The sequence below is a fragment of the Hemitrygon akajei genome, chromosome 26 (genome assembly GCF_048418815.1).
Source record: "Hemitrygon akajei chromosome 26, sHemAka1.3, whole genome shotgun sequence".
NCBI classification, from domain to species: Eukaryota; Metazoa; Chordata; class Chondrichthyes; order Myliobatiformes; family Dasyatidae; genus Hemitrygon; species Hemitrygon akajei.
The window spans coordinates 22,095,112-22,119,138 of NC_133149.1; the positions used below are offsets into that span (position 1 = coordinate 22,095,112).

At 43.3% G+C, this 24,027-nt stretch overlaps 1 protein-coding gene across 1 annotated transcript in view; it reads left to right on the plus strand.

Annotated features, from left to right (window-relative positions):
• slc37a2 (solute carrier family 37 member 2) overlaps positions 1-24,027 on the plus strand; it is a 66,554-nt gene that overhangs the window by 10,331 nt on the left and 32,196 nt on the right. Inside the window, exon 2 of the mRNA XM_073029719.1 lies at positions 16,515-16,596. Within this exon, the coding sequence (XP_072885820.1) occupies positions 16,515-16,596 (82 nt within the window). The remainder of the gene's footprint in view (positions 1-16,514; positions 16,597-24,027) is intronic.

The window sequence follows — 24,027 nt, forward strand, 5'->3', positions numbered from 1 at the left end:
GCGGAATTGAACCTGGGTTGTAGGGCTGTAAGAGCATTACATTAACCACTGGACTACCGTGGGTAGGTCAGTCGGTCAGTCATGATCACATTGAAAGCTGAGGCAGATTTGATGGCCACCTACTGCTTCTACGTTCTTGTGTTTGCAGTTGCAGTCCTTTTAAGGAAATGATTGGAAATGATGTGGCAGGGATTGGCCACATTTTCTCAAAGCCGCTCTGCCTCTGCACAACTCCAGTGATGGAGGTTCAAACCTGACCCATCGGTGCTGTCTGCTTGGGGTTTACGTGTCCTCTCTGTGACCATGTTGGTTTCTCCCACATTTTAAAGGCATGCAGTTTGGCAAATGAAGCACTGTAAGTTACCCATACAAGCAGGAAGATCAAGGGTGTGTGAGAATTGGTTGCAGGGATGTGAATGGGGAAGAAGTGAGGGCTGCCATAGAATTGATAGGCCGTGTGGCCTCTGTCATATGAAGAACGTGTGATGCTGTTGTACTGTTAAACACCGTCATAATTCTTGGAACAAATTCTTTTTCTGGTTGGTTGCCAGTGACTAATGGCGTTCTGTAGGGTTGGTGTTGGGAACACTTCACGTTATATTTCAATAATTTGGATGACAATTGATGACTTCATGGCCAAGTTTGCAGACATGGAGACAGGAGGAGGGGCAGGTAGTGCTGAAGAAGCAGGGAATCTGTAGAAGGACTTAGATTAGGATAATGGGCAAAGAAGTGGCAGATGGAATATAGTGTAGGGAAGTGTGTGGTCACACACTGTGGTAGAAGGAATAAATAGATAGATAGATAGATACTTTATTCATCCCCATGGGGAAATTCAACTTTTTTTCCAATGTCCCATACACTTGTTGTAGCAAAACTAATTACATACAATACTTAACTCAGTAAAAAAAAAATATGATATGCATCTAAATCACTATCTCAAAAAGCATTAATAATAGCTTTTAAAAAGTTCTTAAGTCCTGGCGGTAGAATTGTAAAGCCTAATGGCATTGGGGAGTATTGACCTCTTCATCCTGTCTGAGGAGCATTGCATCGATAGTAACCTGTCGCTGAAACTGCTTCTCTGTCTCTGGATGGTGCTATGTAGAGGATGTTCAGAGTTATCCATAATTGACCGTAGCCTACTCAGCGCCCTTCGCTCAGCTACCGATGTTAAACTCTCCAGTACTTTGCCCACGACAGAGCCCGCCTTCCTTACCAGCTTATTGTAGATCATTTTCTAAATAGGGAGAAAATTCAAAAATCAGAGGTGCAAAGGGACTCGAGAGCTCTCATGCAGGATTCTCTAAAGGTTAACTTGCAGGTTGAGTCGGTGGTGAGGAAGGCTTTTGCAATGTTAGCATTCACTTCAAGAGGATTATAATACAGGAGCAAGGCTGTAATGCTGAGGCTTTGTAAGGTATTGGTCAGACAGCAGTTGGAGGATTCTTAGTAGTTTTGTGCCCCTTATTTAGAAAAGGTGTGCTGACATTGGACAGGGTCCAGAGGAAGTACACCACAATAATTCTGGGAATGGAAGGGTTAACATACAAGGAGTGTTTGATGGCTCTGGGTCTGTACTCACTGATGCACCATCAATAACTCACTCTGAGACGTAAAGGCGAGATATCGGCTTTTATTGACTGGAAGAAGGAACAAGTAGTGGTTGACCACCATACTACATCCTGGAGGCAGAGAGGCCGGGCTCAGACCTCAATCGCCTTTATACAGGGGTCTGTGGGAGGGGCCACAGGAGCAGTCAGCAGGGGGCGTGTCCAGACAGGTATATGTAGTTCACCACACTCACACAAAGGCCTTGCTAGAGTGGATGTGGGGAGGATGTTTCATATAGTGGGTGAGGCTAGAACCAGAGGACACACTGTCCAATTCGAGGAACATCCATTTAGAACAGAGATGCAGAGGAATTTCTTTAGCTGGAGGGTGGTGAATTTGTGAAATTCATTGCCGCAGATTGATGACAAGTCATTGGATATGTTTAAAGTGGAGGTTGATCGATTCTTGATTAGTAAGGGCATCAAAGGTTACAGGGAGAAGGCAGGAGAATGGGGTTGAGGGGGATAATAAATCAGCCATGATAGAATAGCACAGCAGACTTGATAGGCTGAATAGCTTAATTCTGCTCCTGTGTCTGATGCGAATTATATACTTGTTCTCCCTACCACCAGCCTTTCTGCATTTGCTCTGGGTGCATTTGTCCAGGTGTTCTGGGCCTGATCCAAAAGGTGCAGTGGTGTATTCTGAGGCCCCAAACATCCTTCTAGTCGTAGACAACTTTCTGCTGTATGAAAGTCTCCAGAAATGAATAATTTATTTTTATTCAAATTGATTTAGTCAAATTAGTTGCTGTTACGAAGGATGAACAACTCTGATGGGCAGAAGGGTGCAGAGTGGCCCATGCCCCCCCCCACCCCCACTTTTTGGAGAATCGCAAATCGCTACTATTTCGATGCTGCTAACAAGGAAGTAAGAGAGACAAAAGGAAATCTGCCAGGGCAGTTGTTATTGATAACAGCTCATGAAAGAAAATGAGAGAGAGAGACACAGCTAAAAGGTACACAAGGTGGAACGTCTCCTACTGACAAAAGAGGAGATTTACTGCTATTGTCTTTTGGAGAAGGATTGTTTACTTGGTACTGTTCTATTCATTGAAATCCCTCAGGGGACAGCCAGAGTGGGCTGGTTTGATGGGTTAAGTCATTCAAACCTGATTGACACCTGAGACCCCGTGAGTGGGGATAAAATTGAGGTCTGGGGTGACACCCCTCGGACGCACCAGGAGAAATGCTAGTGAGAGGCAGAAACCCACGAGACAGTGTGGGACATCGGAGACCGAACGGAGGGTCGGTAAATTATAACTCAGTGTTTATAGCGAGACCGGTGGGGGCGTGTGTGTGTGTCCACCCTTGTCTGGGTGACGAGTCCACCACGGAAGAACGGTCTAGCTAAAGGACGGAGGGGTCACACTTGAATGGCCACAACAACGACACATCGACGGATCGAAATCGTAAAGGAAGGTTGGCAAAGACCATAGCTGTTACTGTTTGCGCGCTCTCTTTCTCTAGTCTCTCTCTCTCTCTCTCTCTCCAACAATTGCAACACATCGACTGACAACTACCGCAGCCTGCATGAACTGAACTGAACTTTATATTTCCATCTGACAATTCATTATCCCCTAGACAACGATAGAGCTCGTTTTATTATTGATTATTATTATACCCGCACTTTTAGGTTTAGTATTGCTAACATGTATTATATGTATATTTGCATTGATATTGATTTGTGTATTTTTACTAATAAACACTGTTGAAAATAGTACCACCAGATTCCAACGGACACTTCTATCTTTGCTGGTAAGACACCCAGTTACGGGGTATGTAACACTGTTTAGCATTAAATAAAAATATTTAATACTAATTTATATCTTGCCATCTTTATTTATAAAGTAACTCAGCCACAATTTTGCACATACAAGCATAGCTATCCTATTTAAATGAATGAGATCATTGTTAATGTGTGCCCCTCCCTAACATCGAGCCCATAGACAGTTTGCACCTGGCCTCTCTCCACCACGTTGGTGCTTTGCTATTTGGTTGAATTGCCAAAATGAGGATCGGATGAGTCAGCATCTGACCTTGGGGCTGTCTTCATCCCACGCACATTGGGCACAAATTGATCTGGAGCCAACAGTTGTCTGCTGAGCTGCTGCCCTGGTAGGCTTGATTGGGCCCATAAATTCTTTTGGTCAAGATGGAATGGCCTTTGGCATATGGAAATTCAAGGAAAATGGAGATTGGCAAGATTGTTTCCTTGCTCTGTTTTATAGACTTGTATTTCAAGGAGTTCCAGTTTCAGTTTACCTGCACCTTATCACTTGAGGATATATCTAGTCTTGCAGCTGAAACATATCCTGCTGTAAAGGCCTCCCATGGTTCAATTTCAGTTTTCCTTGTCAAGTTTTGCTTCCACTTTGTGGTGAAAGCTGTCTCATAACTTTGAAACTGACCTTTCTCCAATTGACGTTTAACCTGGTAGCCGTGTGTATTCTTTTCCTGTGCTGTTTTAAAACCTTTAAGATAGTATGATTGCAGTTTTCTAAACATTTCCCTTGCTGATGATGCTTGCTGTTCGTGACCTAGCCGATCAAGAAAGTTTTCCTGATCACAGATCCAACACCTCTCCTCCTCTTTGACCCATAGGTTATTGCTATTTCAGCCAATATTTGTGTTGTGGAAGTTCCCCATTATCACCAATCCCCACACTCTGACATTTGCACATCTTATTTGCAAATTTGCACCTTGATATCTTTCCCACAAGTTGGTACCCCGAAGGACAGTCCTAGTAGTGAAACTGTACCTCTGTGCATGTCATTCTCAACGATTAGCAATTGAACTCCAGGTGAAGACTCCCCCACAGTTTGTTCATCCATGTGTAAATGCTTAGCTGTCTGCTATGCTCATGATATTATGCCATCTGAATAAAGTAGTTTTAAGTTCATTGCTTGGCATTTTGAATCTAGGCTCTTTTCTATTGCTTTGTTCCCTTTCTATCTTGCCAATCTGTTTTCATTTTTTTCCCCCTCTCTTGATATGACAGTACAGGGCCAAACTAGATGCATTTCCTCTTGGTGGTGGTAAGATTCTCTTGTTTAATAACTGCAAGGTGATTTTTCTGTTTTTTACTTACAGAATCCTCATTTATCATAATGCAAATAGTTTTTTTTATTGAATTAGAGATTTTTTTCATGTGTATTTGCATAGATGGGGTGTCAGGTGCAATTATAACTCTTATTGGCTTCAGGAGTAGAGATGCTATGCATTGTGCTGATTCTGTATGACCTGTAAGTACTTTTGACAGGAGTACAGAATGAAGCCAGTTTAGCATGTGAAGGAGGAGCAAATGATTTAGAAGGTGTTTGAAGATCACTGATGAGTTCCATTTGCAGGATGGACTTATAAGGAATATTCAAGAAATTTTCTTGTAGACATCTATTTTCCTCCCTGCATTCTCTCCCCCCACCACCCAGGTAGCTGCTGCTTTTTTTTTAAAAAGAGGAAAAAGTCGATATCTTTATTAATTGATGGTGGAAAATCGCTGCTTTTATTTTTGTCTAATACTACTAAGAAACAAAAATCCTGCCACAGATTGGTCTGAAGATTGTAGGGGATGCTGGGATCAGTCCCACTCTTGCCTTTTACGTTTTAGGTGGTGGCTGTACCAGGACTCTTCAATAAGGCAGTCCATAAGATATAGGAGCAGAAGTAGGCCATTTGGCCCATCGAGTCTGCTCCGCCATTCAATCATGGACTGATCCAATTCTTCCAGTTATCCCCACTCCCCTGCTTTCACCACATACCCTTTGATGCCCTGGCTAATCAAGAACCTATCTATCTCTGCCTTAAATACATCCAATGACTTGGCCTCCACAGCCGCTCATGGCAACAAATTCCACAGATTTACCACCCTCTGACTAAGGTAATTTCTCAGCATCTCAGTTCTAAATGGGTGTCCTTCAATCCTGAAGTCGTGTCCTCTTGTCCTAGAATCCCCCACCGTGGGAAGTCAGGTTTTGAAATCATGGAGAGATGCAACTTCCTGCCTCAGCAGTGTAGCCAAGCCAATATCTGAAAGTACCGGTATATTATGATCAGAGGATCTCTCATGACATGGTTATTGTACTGGCTTAGTTTGTGTGTACTTGCGAGTTAAGTCCTGCATCACTCAAGGTTAAATAGCAGGGGAAAAATAAACAAGAATCAATAAATCTATCTGTGTCATGTGAAGAAATAAAATCTTTAAGAGGCAATGTCAGCAAGATGGAGGTGGGTGGATGTAAGCTGTGTTTGCTTCTACCGAGGTGTGGTATGCTTCGAGTCATCAGTTGCTGCCTGTGATCTTGTTCTTGGTCAGTGGAGTCATCGAACTGATTGTCGTGCGGTGTGACGTAGTTTGTGCTGAATTTCAAACAGAAACAATGACCATCTGCCCATCTACTTTAACAGAAGGCTTTACCAATATTTCACAGACTATGAAAGGCACGTTTTACAGTGCGTTCATTGTAGGAAACATGAAATTATAATGTGAATGCTTAGTAAGAGCAGTACAAAGGCCCTAATAGTAGGTGCAACTTCCAGCTCTCCATTGATACCCTTTGCATACACTTGGAGAGGTCATCATCTAAATTTAGCACCTCTGATTTCTGGAATTAAGCTTGCAGCTTCTGACTCCAAGGCAAGGCTCCTAACACTCAAGTCACGGCTAGTGCAATTTTATAAAGGTATGATCTTCCCATGGTCTGAGTGTGGGTGACACATGGCATGACGGTGGCTGTCAACTTGGTATGGAGGTGGTTTGGTCCTGTTCTGAGAGGGAGCAATGGGGTGGTGGAGGGCTTACCTGGTTCAGCTGGTTGTTCTGTGATGGAATTGTTGGAGTGGCCATTGTGTGAGTGGATAGTGTTAGAGTAGCCAGGCTTTGTCTCAACAGGCACGGACGCAAACTTAGGTTTGAGAAGTTGGAGGCATAACAAGTGTAGTTCAGGTAGTGGAATGCTCCTTCTGTGAGATGTGGAATTTCAGGGTACCTGAAAAATGGTCTCCCTGATGACCATATCCGCAGAAAATGCACCTAGCTTCAACTCCTGACTGATAAGGTCAAGGAAATGGAGCAGCTGGGATGCTGAAAGCTTCATCGATGAAAATTTTACCGAGGTGGTCACACCCAGAGTGCAGGCTTCAGATGTAGTAGATGGGTGACCACCAGGAGAAGTAAGCAGTCAGTGAAGGGTTCCCCTGTGGCCGTTCCCCTCAGCAACAAGTATACCCCTTTGGATACTGCTGAGGGGGGGGGGGTGGGAGAGGGTGTTGGGGAAATGATCTATTGGCATAGCAGAAGCCAGGCAGTTGCACCGTGACCGGTTCTGAGGCTCAGCAGGGAAAGGCAAAGTCAGATCATTAGGGTTCAAATTCCACACTGATCACAAGAGTCCAAAACAAACCTTTGTTGCTAGAGCTGTGAGGTGGCAGTGCTAATTGTTGCGTCACTCTGCTGCCTTTTAGTAGGAAATTTTATTGATGGTTATCTATTGAAAAACAAAAGGGGAGTTGAGAGGGAAGATAAGTTGGCCATGATTGAATGGCAGGACAAACTATGGGCTGAATGCCTAATGATCTTATACTCACATTTTCTTTCAGGCAAAATATTACAGACATACCCTCATTCTTCAAATTATCTTCCTTTCTAATCCTACCAATTAGTTTAAGTTAATTTTTTAAATCCTTTATTTATTTGATCCTCCATAATGGGTGGAAAGGAAGGGTACTCCCTCCCCTCCCTCTACACCCCCTCCCAATTAGGCCTCTTGTAACTTCCCTGCATTTCACTTTAAGGCTTCCTTCTGCTATCTCTGTTCCAAAGGAAATTTAGAACCATAGAACATTACAGCACAGAAACAGGCCTTTTGGCCCTTCTTGGCTGTGCCGAATCATTTTTCTGCCTAGTCCCACTGACCTGCACCTGGCCCATATCCCTCCATACACCTCTCATCCATGTACCTGTCCAAGTTTTTCAGTCTCATTCTGTTTCATCATGACTGTGAGAATCATAAAAAGGCATGCAGAAAATGCTAGAAACACTCAGCAGGCTATGCATCATCTGTGAGGGAAAAGGCAGAATTATCCTTGACTGTTGTGATAAAAAGTCTTAATGGTGAAATATTACCCCATTTAATTCTAATTGTTTTATATTTTCTATATTTGCACATCTTCTTTCCCTCAACTTGCACTAAAGTTGTTAATTTTATTTTGTCATACCAGTTTTGTAGCCTGGTGGGGCGGGGGGGGGGGGGGGAACACACGCAGGACAATATACTTTTTTTGGGTCTTTAATTCGTTTATATATTTTAGATGTTTAATACAGAAAGAGGGTGTCAAAATAAAATGAATTTAAAAGAAACAGTTCCTGCTGTTACAATCTGTTTAATTTCAGTCCACACCCTTGTGTACCAACTAGTTACATATGCAGTATGAAAAATATAGAAAACCGATGTAGAGGCAATTCTATAAAAACATTACAAACAACATTAGAATCCCACCAACCTTGTACACATCAAAAATATGAATAAATACATCACGTCTTAACTAAGGTACTCACTTTGGCACACGTGCTTAATTTCCAAACAATTATAGGCTAGACCCTGAAACGAGTTCTCCTTGCTCATGATACGCAAACAGAGATAAACACATTCGGTCATAAAACAAAGTGAGGCAAAAATAAACTTTTACAATATATTGCCTTGTAGTTGAATTACTAGAAAGACTAACCTACTTGGCTGATAAGGAACTTCGCACAACCACGCTATCCAGCACCGATACCTTACTCGTAAAAATCTAAGCATCCACATGTAAACAATGTCAAATTACCAATATTCTAGATGTACAAACAAGTATATGGATATTGTTAAATTCTATTCACCTTTCCTCACCATACAACCAGCACTCGAAGTTCTTTCTGGAACATTGTAACTCTTTCTACTCCACACGTACATAATGGCGTCACCGTTTTCTCAAAGGCACAGACAGCTATTTTAACATTACCAGAGTAAATACACAATTGCGCTTTAACAATCAAAAAAATGACATTCAACGGTCACCTGGTTACACCAGTTATATCTAATCTATGTTTAAGTTTGTAATGTACTGTGCTGCTGCAAAAAGATTATTTCCATGGCACTTACACCCTGCTCCTCAGACAGGATGAAGAGGTCAATACTCCCCAATGCCATTAGGCTTTACAATTCAACTGCCAGGAGTAAGATATGTTAAAGTGCCGGGGTTGATTGTATTTAATGTATTTAAGTAAACTTAAGAACTTAAGTACTTTTTAAAAGCTATTATTAATGCTTTTTGAGAGAGTGATTTAGATGCATATCATATTTTTACTGTTAAGTATTGTATGTAATTAGTTTTGCTACAACAAGTATATGGGACATTGGAAAAAAATGTTGAATTTCCCCATGGGGATGAATAAAGTATCTATCTATCTATATATGCCTATGACAGTAAATGTGTACAGTACTTCTAATGTACTGTACAAGGCTGGATGTATAGTCTAGAAAATGGGAAGGAATAATCTGGACAACACCATTGCAGTGGTCAGCTGCACACTAATGTTATTAATGTTCTCACCACTGAATGGCATTTCAATTTACACTGTCCTAAGGAATGGAGAAGACAGAGAAATTCTGTCTTCTCAATTCATGAGAAAACAGATCTCTACAAAGTGATTCAGATTACAAATATGAAACAATTGTTTGCATAATTACTCATCTCCTTCAAGTCAGTATTTAGTAGATGCACCTTTGGTAGCAATTACAGCCTTGAGTCTGTGTGGATAGGTCTCCATCAGCTTTGCACATCTGGACACTGCAATTTTTCCCCTTTCTTCACAAAAGTGCTCAAGTTCTGTCAGATTGCATGGGGATCATGAGTGAACAGCCCTTTTCAAGTCCAACTACAAATTCTCAATTGGATTGAGGTCTGGACTCTGACTTGGCCACTCCAGGACATTAACTTCATTGCTTTTAAGCCATTCCTGTGTAGCTTTGGCTTTATGCTTGGGGTCATTGTCTTGCTGGAAAATAAATCTTCTCCCAAGTTACAGACTACACATGCTTTCCTCCAGGATATCCCTGTATGTGTTTTTGATGATGTGTGGTGTTTGGCTTATGCCAAACATAGCTTTGTGACCATCAGAATAAATGCTCAATTTTGGTTTCATCAGACCATAGAACCTTCTTCAAGATGACTTCATTGTCTCCCACATGCCTTCTGGCAAACTTTAGCTGAGATTTCATGTGAGTTTTTTGCAACAGTGGCTTTCTCTTTGCCATTCTCCCAGAAAGCTGTGACTGGTGAAACACCCGGGCAACAGTCTTTGTCTCTCCCATCTCAGCCACTGAAGCTTGTAACTCCTCCAGAGTTGTCATAGGTCTCTTGGTGGCCTCCCTGACTCATCCCCTTTTTACACAGTCACTCAGTTTTTGAGGACAGCCTGCACTAAGCAGATTTACAGCTGTGCCATATCCTTTTTGTTTCTTGATGATTGACTTAACTGGACTCCAAGGGATATTCAGTGACTTGGAAACTTTCTTGGATGTATCTCCTGACATGTGCTTTTCAGTAACCTTTTCATGGAGTTCTTTTGTCTTCATGGTGTAGTTTTTGCCAGGATACTGCCTCACCAAAAGTTGGATCTTCCAGAAACAGGTGTATTTTTATTACAATCGTGATCTGCATTTACCTAATTACGCGACTTCTGAAATCAATTGGTTGCACCAGTGATGATTTGGTGTGTCATATTAAAGGGGGTGAGTACTTATGCAATCAATTATTTTGTGTTTTATATTTGTAATTAATTTAGATCACTTTGTGGAGATCACTTTGACATGTAAGAGTCTTTTTCTGTTGCTCAGAGTTAAAGCTAAATTTTGATTTCTTTTTATAAGCATTGTAGATTATGTCCCATTTATAACTCGGGAATGCACATTAACTTGTAGTGCCAATGACTGGATTGGGATCTAGAAATGACTTGTAATCTCTCTTCTGGATAAACTGGCAGAATTTGGGGGTTTGTTCACATTTTTTATCTTTACTGAATTAAAACTAGACAACTTCTGTGATTTCCAGGAGACCAGATTGTCCTCTGATAATGTAAAACTGTTCATTTACATTTAAAACTGGTTTTCACCAATCTGGTTGCCCCTTTTTTTTCTTTGGCTGTTGTGGTTAATGTCACAATTGATTAGGTTGCATTAATTACTTGACTCCAAATACTTTCATAATGATTTCCTATTTACCAGGCGAGGCTGTCTCCTTCCTCTTTTTTTTTGTCTGTTACAGTAAATTCCAAAATAAGGTTGCTGACTTGAAATTAATATGACATCTGAATTGCACTGACATAAGGAACACTGATTATTTGTGCAAATTATTCCCATGACTCCCTTGTTTTATAATGTAATTTTCATCAATGCCCTTTTGACGTTTTCAAGGGGGCATTTAAAAAAAACCCTGTAATTGATGCGTTATTCACCGATTTGCCCTAACCTCAGGTGATGTCCTGATCATGCTTGACTAATCTTCTGGAGTTTTTTTGAGGATGTAACTATGAAAATGGATAAGGGAGAGCCAGTGGATGTAGTGTACCTGGACTTCCAGAAAGCTTTTGATAAAGTCCCACATAGGAGATTAGTGGGCAAAATTAGGGCACATGGTATTGGGGGCAGAGTACTGACATGGATTGAAAAAAAAAATCAAGGACATACAATTGCAAGAAAAAAGTTTATGATCCTTTGCAATTACCTGGTTTTCTGCATTGATTACTCATTGTTTGTCTATTATAGTGACTCAGATAAACATCAGACCATATTTTTGAGTAATTAATGCAGAAAACCAAGTAATTGCAGCTGGTTTACAAACTTTCTCTTGCAACTGTGTGTATATATAGGGTAAGGTGCTGGAACGAGGTCAGCAATATATGTTCATCTAATTCCTGTGCCACTGTGTTAAGACCGTAGCCATAAGATGTAGGAGCAGAATTAGGCCATTTGGCCCATCCTCTCCACGTCCACTCTGTCCAGGCCTTTCAATATTCAGTGGGTTTCAATGAGATTCCACCCCCCATTCTTCTAACTCCAGTGAGTACAGGCCCAGAGCCATCAAATGCTTCCCACATGTTAACCCTTTTGCTCCTGGAATCATTTTAGTGAACCTCCTCTGGACTCTCAGCAATATCAGCACATCCTTTCTAAGACGAGGGACCCAAAACTGCTCTCAGTACTCCAAGTGTGATCTGACCAATGCCTTATACAGCCTTAGCATTACATCCTTGCTTTTTTTTTAAATTCTAGTCCTCTTGAAATGAATGCTAACACTGCATTTGCTTTCCTTGTCATCAGCTCAACCTGCAAGTTAACCTGTAGTGAATCCTGCACAAGGACTCCCATGTCCCTTGGCACCTCTGGTTTTTGAATTTTCTACCCACTTGGAAAATAGTTTAAGCCTTTATTCCTTCTATCAACGCGCATGACCATACACTTTCCTACACTATACTTCATTTGCCACTTCTTTGCCCTTTCTCCCAATCGGTCCAAGTGCTTCTTTAGACTCCCTAAATCCTCAACACTACCTGCCCCTCCACCTATCTTTGTATCATCTGCAAATTTGGCCACAAAGCCATCAATTCTGTCAGCCAAATCATTGACATATAATATAAAAGAATCGGTCCCAACACCGACCCCCTTTATTCCCACTCTGCCTCCTGCTAGTCAGCAAAACTTCTATCTATGCAAGTATCTTTCCTGTAATATCTTGGGCTTTTATCTTGATAAGTAGCCTCATATGTGGCACCTTGTCAAATGCCTTCTGAAAATCCAAGTAAACAACATCTACTGACTCTCCTTTTTTCTCTCTTATTATTTCCTCAAAGAACTCCCAACAAATTAGTCAGGGAAGATTTCTCCTTGAAGTAACTGTACTAACTCTGGCCGATTTTATCATGTGCCTTCAAATGCCCCAGATCCTCATCCTCAATAATGGACTCCAACATCTTCCCAACCACTGAAGTCAGGCTAACTGGCCTATAATTTCCTTCCTTCTGCCTCCTTTCCTTCTTAAAGTGTGGAGTGACATTTGCAATTATCCAGTCCTCTGGAACCATTCTGGAATCTATTGATTCTTGAAAGATCATTACCAATGCCTCCACAATCACTTCAGCCACCTCTTAGAGTACCCTGCGGTGTAGTCCACGTACTTCATATCTACCTTCAGACCTTTCAGCTTCCCAGACATCTCCTTAGTAAGAGCAACTGCACTCATTTCTGTCGGCTGATGCTCTAATTCTTGACATGCTGCTTGTGTCTTCTGCCGTGAAAACTGATGCAAAAACTTAAGTTCTTCTGCTGTTTCCTTGTCCCCCATTAGTACCTCTCTAGCATCATTTTCCAGCGGTTCAATATCCATTCTTTCCTCTCTTTTACTCTTTATATATGTGAAAAATCTTTTGATATCCTCTTTGATGTTATTAGCTAGTTACCTTCATATTGCATCTTTTCCCTCTTCATGGATATTTTTAGTTGCATTTTATTGGTTTTTAAAAGCTACCCAATCCTTCAACTTCCCACTGATTTGTGCTCTATTATACTTGCTTACTGCCTGCTACACCACTGGTGTTTAGGGGAGTAATGAAGGCCCTCCATTTTCAGAAAACACTCTTGGTCTTGGCAGCGTTCAGGGCTCCCTTCATCATGCTAGTAGCTTCCTCTCGGTTTTCACGACTGTCAGCCATGCAAATCCTGGGTGGAGACTCGGGAATACCATCACACACGGATGTAGAAGGATTCTTCATTGCTGTTTCTGTAACAGTTTTGTTTGTTCAGTCAGGATTGTTAATCCTGACCTGACCCCTGAACCTGCAGGGCCAGTGGATCACTTGGCCTCTACCCTTTGACCTGTTTTGTCACAGATGACCCTACTAAGAGCCAAAGCATAAAGCTGTGACTCCAGCCAGCATAGCTCTCTGGGTCATTGAGGCACATAAGCCTCCAAGCCATGAAAAAGCTCTGGTCCTCTAGGAGGTGCTATATTATATGCCTTCTCTTTTGTTTTTATGCTATCTTTGACTTCCCATGTTAGCCATGTTGTCTCACCATCCCTTCAGAATACTCCTTCATCTTTAGAATGATTCTATCCTGTATCTTCTGGATTGCCCACAGAAGCTCCAGCCATTGCCATTCTGTCACCCTTGCTAGTGTCACCTTCCAATCTACTTTGGCCAGCTCCTCTCTCGTGTCTCTGTAATTCCCTTTACTCCATTTGGAATACTGATATATCTGACTTTATCTTCTCTCTCCCAAACTGCAAAGTGAATTCTATCACATTATGATCACTGTCTCCTCAGGATTCCTTTACCTTAAGCTCTCTAATCTGGTTCATTACACAACATTCAATCCAGAATTGCCTTTCGCCTGGTGGACTCAACCACAAGCTGCTCTAAAAAGCCATCTCATAGGCATTCTACAGATTGCTTCTCATGGAATCCTATACCATCCTGATTTTCCCCATCTACCTGCATATTAAAATCCCCCATGACTAACATGCCATTGCCCTTTTTACGTGCCATTTCTGTCTCCTGTTGTAACTTGTATCCCACATCCTGGTTACTGTTTGGAGGCTTGTATACACCTCCCATTTTATCTTTGCAGTTTCTTAGCTCTACCCAGAAGGATTCAACGTCTTCTGATCCTATGTCATCTCTTTCAAAGGGTTTGATTTCATTTTTTTTTACCAACTGAGCTACCCCACCCCCTCTACCTACCTGCCTGTCCTTTCGATATAATGTTCAGCCGTGGATGTTAAGCTCCCAACTGTGACTGTCTTTCTGCCATGACTCACTGATGCCCACAATGTCATACCTGTGAATCCCTAACTGTACTGAAAGATCACTTGCCTTATTCCTACCACTATCACGCTACTTGACTTTACCCTTCCCTGCTGAGCCTTAGAGCCCATCACAGTGCCACCAACCTGGCTGCTGCTGTTGTGCCCTGATAATTTCTCCCCCCCCCACCCAGCAGTATCCAAAGGGGTGTACTTGTCACTGAGGGGAATGACCTCAGGGGAGCCCTGCACTGACTGATCACTCCCCTCACTTCTCCTGGTGGTCACCCATCTATGATCTGAAGCCTACACTCTGGGTGTGATCACCTCAGTAGAAGTCTCGTCTATGCGGTTTCCAGCCTCCTGGATGGTCCTGAGTGCATCCAGCTCCATCCTTGACCTTGCCAGTCAGGAGCTGAAGTTGGGTGCACTTACAACAGATGTAACCGTCAGGGAGATTTGCGCCTTGGAAGGTTTCCAGGGCGCAGGCCTGGGCAGGGTTGTATGGGAGACCGGCAGTTGCCCATGCTGCAAGCCTTCCCCTCTCCATGTCACCGATGTTGTCGAAGGGAAGGGCACTAGGACCCAAGCAGCTTGGCACCGGTTTTGTTGCAGAGCAATGTGTGGTTAAGTGCACAACACGCTGCCTCAGCTGAGGCTTGAACCAGTGACCTTCGGATCACTAGACTGGTGCCTTATCCACTAGGCCACGCGCCAACGCTTTAAGGGAGACTGTTAGGTACCCTGCAATCCCACATCTCACAGTAGGAGCATTTCTCTTCCTTAATTATCATCCTGCCTACATTCATTATACCTTTTGACTCTAACTTCTTCAGCTTAAGCTCTACAGTTAACCAAATAACCTCAAAAGACTCAGCACCTTTGGCCTCCACCTGCCAAGCCAAAGCCTGACCACTCTTAACACTGTTCTAGGTCCATTGAAGCAGTTCTCAAAGGAATTGGATGTCACTTCCATCCAGTACCAGACCTCTGAAGGGTTTTGCGCAAATTTATAAAGGATGTGAATTTATAGGTTTGGAGCAAAACTTGGTCTTTCAGCCCTGTCCTTTCATGACAAAGTTGGTGAAAAAGACTAACATTGTATCCCTTGGAGCAAAGCTGAGACTTAAATGGAATTAACATTAGTTTTATACCTAAGGGTATTTAGTGGTAGATTAATGTACCTGACTGTTGTTGTTTGACATAACAGTGTGGAGTATGAGTTACTTGATGCAGCGTTTTCAGTTCCTATGTTGTTATGTTCTCTATTTGTGGTTGCTAATGTCTAGACTTTCCCTAAATGAAACCTGCAGTGGTGATTACTTGAGTGTAGGTGGTTGCATTTGTTTAAAGTTTCCTCCCCCATTTGCTCAGCAGTCAAATTCTGCCAAGTTATAAGTGAGAGGTATTCTTCACTCTTCATCTAAGCTGGCTCGTTTAGTTGGGGAGTTGGAGACCGATGTGTGGTGTTATGAGGAATCAGACAGCTGCTGTGATTTGCTCCTTCCTGTGGATAAGATGGAATGCTTTATGCTTCTTAGCGAATTGAAACGGGGAGAAACTCAAAATATATCTCTGGACGTTTATCCAGTTCCTTTGAGAACAGTTTTACTGGATCTAAGATAAATGGAGACATGAGACCGCAGATGCTGGAATCACCTGAAGCAACAATAAGCTGCTGGAAAAACGTGATGGGTCAGGCTGGATCTGAAAGAGGTGGTTGCTCTGCATCAGAATCCAGTATCTACAATCCCTTGTGTCTCTGGTAAATAGAGAAATGGAGCTCTGTCTTTAGGTGTGTATTTGGGGCATCCACTGAGCATTACACTAAGTTATAGATATAAGCCGTTTCTAGGCTTATTACCCTTTGCTCTCCCTGCACCAATGTGTACCTATTTCAATGGAACTCCCAAAAACAGTGATCAAATATGGCACATGTTAATATGTTTGGATTTGGACACTGTAGCAGTATCATTGGTCAGTGGGCTTTGTCATTGCTCTGAGTCTGGGCACCACGCATAGTCTTTTTGAATCTAATTTAAAAGCAGCCTTATCTCTTTCCAGGTACCGTGGCTTCATTCTGGTGCTGACCTTCCTATTTTATGCCAGTTACCACTTGTCTCGGAAGCCCATCAGCATAGTCAAGGTATGTAAATGATAAGGTGAGGGAAGAGGGCTATGAAAGAAATTGGGAGAAACACTTTGCCCATCAACAAAGCTTCGGACATTCAATAAAGCCACAACCAGTATAGAGACTGTGTAGCCTGTCCTTCTAGAATTAAGTCATGGTTTCCAGATACAGGGCCATTTAGTGCCCATGGTTGTACAGAGGAATAGTGGTTGAATTACTGGCTGAAGATCTGGAATTTTGATCTGAAGGTGAACAAGCCATACATCTGGGTAATATAAAATAATTATTCTACAAGGTGACCATGGAACTACTGATCTCCTTCAGGAGACCTATCATCCTTGCGCAGTCAGGTCTATATCTCACTCCAGACCTTAAGCAATGTGGTTGACTTTTAACTGTCCTCTGAAGAAACCGAGTGAACTACTCTATTCAGGAGCAATCAGGAATGAACAATAAATGAAGGCCCAGCTAGGGATGAACATATTGCCTAAACAAGCATAAGAAAGTAGATGTTCTTTTACTCAAAATTGACAACCTTTGGAATTCTTGGAGGACAGTGGTTGCTTAAGGTAGGAATCAGATTTTTTGATTCTAGGAATTGAAAATGATGAGGGAATTTTCTGGGAAAGTGACTTTGAGGATTAGTGATCTTTTGGAGTGAGAGCAGGCCTACTTACTCACTGCCCGTTACACCGCTGGCGTTTAGGGCAGCAATGAAGGTCCTCCATCTCTGGTGGTGTTCAGGGCTTCCTTCATCGTGTCAGTAGCTTTCCCCCTGGTTTTCACTACTGTCAGCCATGCAAGTCCGGGGTGGAGACTCAGGAATACTGTTGCACTCAGATGTGGGAGGATTCTTCATTGCTGTTTCTGTAATAATTTTGTTTTACCAGTCAGGGTTGTTAGCCCTGATCTGAACTCCCAAACCTGGAGGACCAGTGGACCATTCTTAGTCTGTCCTCTACCCTTTGACCTGTTTGGCATTGGTGACCCTACCAAGAGCTAAAGCATAAAGCTCTGTCCCCAGCCAACATAGCTCTCCAGGCCATTGAGGCACATAAGCCTCCAAAACCCGACAAGGTTGTGGCCCTCTTGGAGGGAGAGCAGACCTAAGGAGGTGCAGAACCTATAATTTTTTGCAGATTTTTATGTGAATGTGCAAATTCTGATTTTCTCCAGCACTGTTTGATCCCATCTTGACTTCCTATATTCAAGTGTTTAATTCCCTTTTGCTTTAATTGTTTTTTGAGTTATTTCCTAAATGAGATAATTGCTTAATGAGCAGCTTGTTTGTGTTTCTTGGTTAATGTGTAATGTGTGGCTGTCCTGTAGATTTGGGGATCACCACGGGTGATGTTGCAGTGACTGAAGCCAGCCTTCAGTAAAAGGGCCTGTCACCAACAGTGAACTCCCATCATGAGTAGCTTATCCAGGGACAAGGCCTATCCACTTGAATGGGTTACTACAGCTGGTCCAAATGGAGCTGAACACCTGGGTTCACTGCTCTCAGGATGTGACCTCTGACCTTCTGGGCTGCAAAGCCATGAGTGTGAAGTTGAATGATAATGGCACATTCTTGAGTCCATGACCCACTGCGGAAACCACTTCCGGGGGTCATTTTTGGAATGAGACACTGGGCCCGCTTAGAGCAACATGATAAAAAGGTGGAGGAGCTCAGTAGGTCAGGCAGCGTCTATGGAGGGAAATAGCGAGTCAATATTTTGACTTGAGGTCTTTTATCAGGCCTGGACTTAGAGGCATTCTTGAAGTTAGTTTTGAAAAAGGGGAGATCTTCAGGTGCCCTGGCCACAGTTTAACCTACAACCAATAATGACAAAGCAATCTATTTCAATGTTTTTGGGATAAAGGAGGTCTCTGTGTTGTAAGTACGAGATATTAACGAAGTAAAATCCTTGGCTAACTCTCATAAGAAAATCCCAAAAGCATCAAATGATGTTGGACATTTTGTCATTGTTGTTTGGCCTACTGATGGCTCTCAGACCATTCCCATCAATTCCAATTCTTCCCATCCCACCTTCTGCCAATTTCCCTTTACTCTCTCCTTCACACACTCCTTTCCCATTGTCCTGCTACTACAGATGGCCCATTAACCAATTTCAGTAGGTTTCGATAGGTACACTTAATGTCAGAGAAACATATACAATATACATCCTGAAATTCTTTTTCTTTAGAACCCCAAAGACCCTCCCAATTCCCCCCTCCCCCACTGGCAAAAAGCATCGTGCCCCCCACCGCCACCGAGCACTCGAGCTTGCAGCAAAGCATCAGTAAAGACACGGACTTGCAGCACCCCAAAGACTACTCGTTCACCTGGTAATTCGACATACCACAGGCTCTCTGTCTCCCCCTAATAAGGGAAAAAGAGGTGTCCCCGTTTCACAGTGAGAGGGGAGACATAACAAAAACTCACTGATTTACGACGTTAAAAGTCTGTTGCATTGTTTTTTCTGAGCTCTGCGCCCAGAGAGTCGGCACCATAAAGGCCCAGCCCTCTGGACACACAACCCCCGGCAGCTAACCCACTGCTCCCGATGTTCCGTATTCTCCCACGACGCTTCAGTCAGGGGCACCGACCTGAATCAGCCCGTCTCCAGAGCCACGAAAATCCGGAACCCCGAAGGCGCACTCGCCTTCCAGGCCGCGTCCTTGGGGTATCAAAAAGCGGCCGGTCGTGAGGCCCTGAGAGCGGGTCCCATCCCCGTAAAGAAGTGAAACTCCAGATCAGGGTCTTCAAAAGAACCTTAACAAAGAGATATCAAAGATAGAAATAGAGCTGTTTCCAAAGATGCAAGCAAAGGAGTCGCCGTTTGGTGCAATCTTAACTTTGCTCCGCCTCTCGAAATTATAAAGCCTTTAGGGAAATGGAAGGAAGCCCGAGCACCTAAGGGAAAGCTCAACACACGGTCACAGACAGAACATGTAAATTCCACACAGAGAGCACCAGAGTCATAGAAAAGTGCAGCACAGAAACCGGCCCTTCAGCCCATCGAACCATTTAAACTGCCTACTCCCATCGACCTGCCCTCCACACCTCTCCCATCTACAATATGCACCTATCTAAACTTCTCTTAAATGGTGGAATCGGGGATCACTTGCACTGGCAGCTCACTCCACACTCTCAAATCTCAGCGAAGAAGCTTCCCCTCATGTTCCCCTTAAATATTTCACCTTTCAGGAGGTCAGGGTTGAACCCAGATCTACTTGCTGTATCACTGGTGCCACCTCAAGCTTGTAAGCCACTAAGTGTATAAATGGTCAGAGAGTTTTTCAGGTGATTCTGAGGGAGGGAGATCGGTCCACATGTTTTTGGTGAAGAAGAGTCTTTAGTTCCAGTGGGGTGTGTCTCCCCTCAGTCTTGATACATTTATCCTTGTGTATCCATTGAATAGATCTGGAAGCGCTTGACTCTTGGGGAGGTACAATTTCATTTAGAAGACATTTGGATAGGTACACAAATAGGAAATGTTTAGAAAGATGTGGGGAAATGGGACCAGCTCAGATGGGCATCTTGGTTGGCATGGACAAGTTGGGCTGAAGGACCAGTTTCTGCGTTATGCCACTTTGACTCCATGAGCTGGATGTTATATCATCTCCTGCAGCCTTCCCATATTTCAGTAACTGTATGCTGCCTGTCAGTTCCTCTGTGGTAATGAGTGGGATTGGTCTATGAATAATCTATAATGGCTTCCTTAATAGATGAGTAATAGCACATGTGGAAATTCGTCAGTAAAGGAACAATGTGAGTGTGACAGCCAGGACAGATTCTGTAAGATATCTTCAACCAAGCTGGTGCTGAGTACTGTTGAATTATTGAGGTTGTCAGTACCACACAGTAAATACTGAGACTTTGTCTACTGAAAGAGATGTCAAATGGAGACCCAGGGTTCTCTCCCTCACTCAACACATAATCATTCCCCACTTCCTGACCAACATTTAAGTTTTCTTTTTCTAGTTAAATATTCTGCTTATTGTCTCTTTTGTTGGTCAGCTTGTCCATGGAACTCTGGACATCCTTTGGCATTGAGGAGATCTGTGAGAAGTTGCACGGCTGCCCCTCCGCACCACGTGTTGGGGTGTTTGCTTCGACTCTGCAGCTCCCTTTGTCTCTTTCCGGACGCAGCAATAGAGTTTGATGGGTTCACAATTCACCCATTCACAAGATTGGTCTGCTGAGTCCTCCAAAGGCAGAGGAGGTGGAGTATGCTTTATGAATAACTCCCACCTCAGGCCAGTGTAAAACAAACTGGACAATCAGAGCGACAGGCATGAAACAGCGCGTCCTGACACCTTCCCCATCATTTTGGGGGATTTTAACTAGGCCAGCTTGAAAAAAGTCTCTAAATAATTATTACCAACAAATTATTTGTGGTACCAGAGGAACCAACACACTGGACCACTCTTACACCACCATCAAGATCGCTTACCATGCTATTCCATGCTCACGCTTCGGGAAGTCTGATCACCTGACTGTACTTCTACTCCCTGAGTATAGGCAGACACTGAAGACTGCAGCACCAGTAGTGAGGACCAAGAAGGTTTGGACAAGGGAGGTGCTGGAGCACTTACAGGACTGCTGTGAATCGGTGGACTGGACTGTATTCGGGGATTCATCCTCAAGTCTGAATGAGTACACCACAGCTATCACTGACATCATGAAAAAGCTGTGTGGATGAGTGTGTGTCCATGAGAGTATACCGTACGTACCCGAATCAAAAGCCAGGGATGAACCAGGAGGCTCATAGTGTGCTGAGGGCTAGATCTGTGGCATTTAAGTTTGGTGACTCAGGACTATACAAGACCAGGAATGATTTACAGAGGGCTACCGCAAGAGCAAAGGAACAACACAGAATGAGGTTGGAGGCGGAATCAGATGCACATCATCTCTGGCAGGGTTTGCAGGCCATTACTTCCTACAAAGTGAAACCGAACATCGTGAATGGCAGTGATGCTTCACTCCCAGATAAGCTCAATGCCTTTGCTCACTTTTTAAAGAAAAATAAAACTACAGCTACAGGGATCCCTGCGACTCTGTGATCTCTGTCTCGAAGGCTGACGTCAGACTGTCTTTCAAGAAGATGAACCCTCGCAATGCGACAGGCCTGATGAAGTACCTGGTAAGGCTCTGAAAACTTGTGCCAACCATTGGGGGTGCTCAAAGACATTTTCAATCTCATTGTTACAGTCAGAAGTTCCCACCTGCTTCAAAAGGGCAGCAATCCTACCAGTGCCCAAGAAGAGCGGGGTGAGCTGCCTTAATGACTGTCATCCAGTAGCACTCACATCTATGGTGATGAAGTGCTTTGAGAGGTTGGTTATGGCTAGAACCAACTCCTGTCTCAGCAAGGACCTGGACCCACTGCAGTTTGTCTATTGCCACAATAGGATACAGCGGATGTGACCCCATTGTATCTTCATGCAACTTTGGATCACCTGGACAATACAAATACCTATGTCAGGATAATATTTATTGACTAAAGCTCAGTATTTAACACAATCATTCCAACAGTTCTGATCAAAGAGCTCCAAAACCTGGTCCTCTATACCCCTCTCTGCAACTAGATTCTTGACTTCCTAACCGGGAGACCACAATCTGTGTGGACTGGAAACATCTCCACCTCACTGACAATCAACACTGGCTCACTTCAGGGATGTGTACTTAGCCGACTGCTCTACTCTGTGTACACTCATGATTGTGTGGCTAGGCACAGCTTAAATCCCATCTTTAAATTTGCTGATGACACAACTGTTAGAATCATAGAGAAGTACAGCACAGAAACAGGCCCTTCGGCCCATCTAGTCCATGTCAAAACCATTTAAGCTGCCTACTCCCATCGAGTAGGACCATAGCCCTCCATATCCCTACTATCCATGTACCTACCCAAACTTCTCTTCAATGTTGAAACTGAGCTCGCATGCACCACTTGTGCTGGCAGCTCATCCACACTCTCACCACCCTCTGAGTGAAGAAAGTTTCCCTCAGTCTCCTTAAATTTCTTGCCTTTCATCCTTAAGCCATGACCTGTGGTTGTAGTCCCACCCAACTTCATTGGGGAAAAAGCATGCTTGCATTTACCCTATCTATACCCCTCATAATTTTGTATACCTCTGTCAAATCTCCCTTCAATCTTCTACGTTCTAAAGAATACCTTCCTAACCTATTCAATCTTTCCTTATAACTCAAGTCCTCCAGTCCCGGCAACATCCTTGTAAATTTTCATTGCACTCTTTCAACCTTATTTATGTCTTCCCTGTAGGCAAGTGACCAAAATGGCACACAGTACCTCAAATTTGGCCTCACCAACATCAATTTCAATATAGGACCCCATCTTCTGTATGCAAGACATTAATTTCTGAAGGCCGATATGCCAGAAGCTTTCTTTACGATCCCATCTACCTGTGACGCTACTTTCAACAAATCCTGTACCTGTATTCCCAGATCCCTTTGTTCTACCACACTCCTCAGTGCCCTACCATTCACTGTGTATGACCTACTGAGTACAGAGCCTCACTCTTGTCTGCATTAAATTCCATTTGCCTTTTTTCAAGCTGAAGCAAAACCCTCTGCAAGCCATGATAGCCTTCCTCACTGTCCACTGCACCCCCAAATCTGCTAATCCAGTTAACCATATTATCACCCAGATCATTGATATAGATGACAAAATACAAAGGACCCAGCACCAATCCCTGTGGCACTCCACTAGTCACAGGCCTCCAACCTTCTACAATCACTCTCTGGACTGGACATTGGCTTTGTGGAAGAAGCCAATTTACTGCCTCGTCTTGAATGCCGAGCAGCTGAACCTCTTTGAGCAGCCTCCCATGTGGGACCTTGTCACATACCTTGCTAAAGTCCTTGTAGACAACATCCACTGCCTGGCCTTCATCCACTTCCCTGGCAGTTTTCAGATGACGGCAAGAGGGCATGCAGGAGCATGATATGTCAGCTAGTCGAGTGGTGTCGCAGCAACGTCAGTAAGACCAAAGAACTGATTGTGGACTTCAGAAAGGGTAAGACAAGGGAACACATGCCAGTCCTCGGGGATCAGCAGTGGAAAGAGTGAGCAACTACAAGTTTTTGGGTGTCAACATCTCTGAAGATCTATCCTGAGCCCAACATATCGACGCAGTTACAAAGACGGAAACAACAGCAGCTATATTTCATTAGGAGTTTGAGGAGACTTGGTATGTTTTCAAAGACTCTCGTAAATTTCTACAGATGTATCATGGAGAGCATTTAACTGGCTGCATCACCATCTGGTATGGAGGGTGACCACTGCACAGGATCAAAAGAAGCTACAGAAAGTTGTGAACTCAGTCAACTCTATCATGGACACTGGCCTCTGGAGCATCTAGGACAACTTCACAGAGCGATTCCTCAAAAAGGTGACATCATTATTTAGGACCCGCCCCCATACTCGGGACATGCCC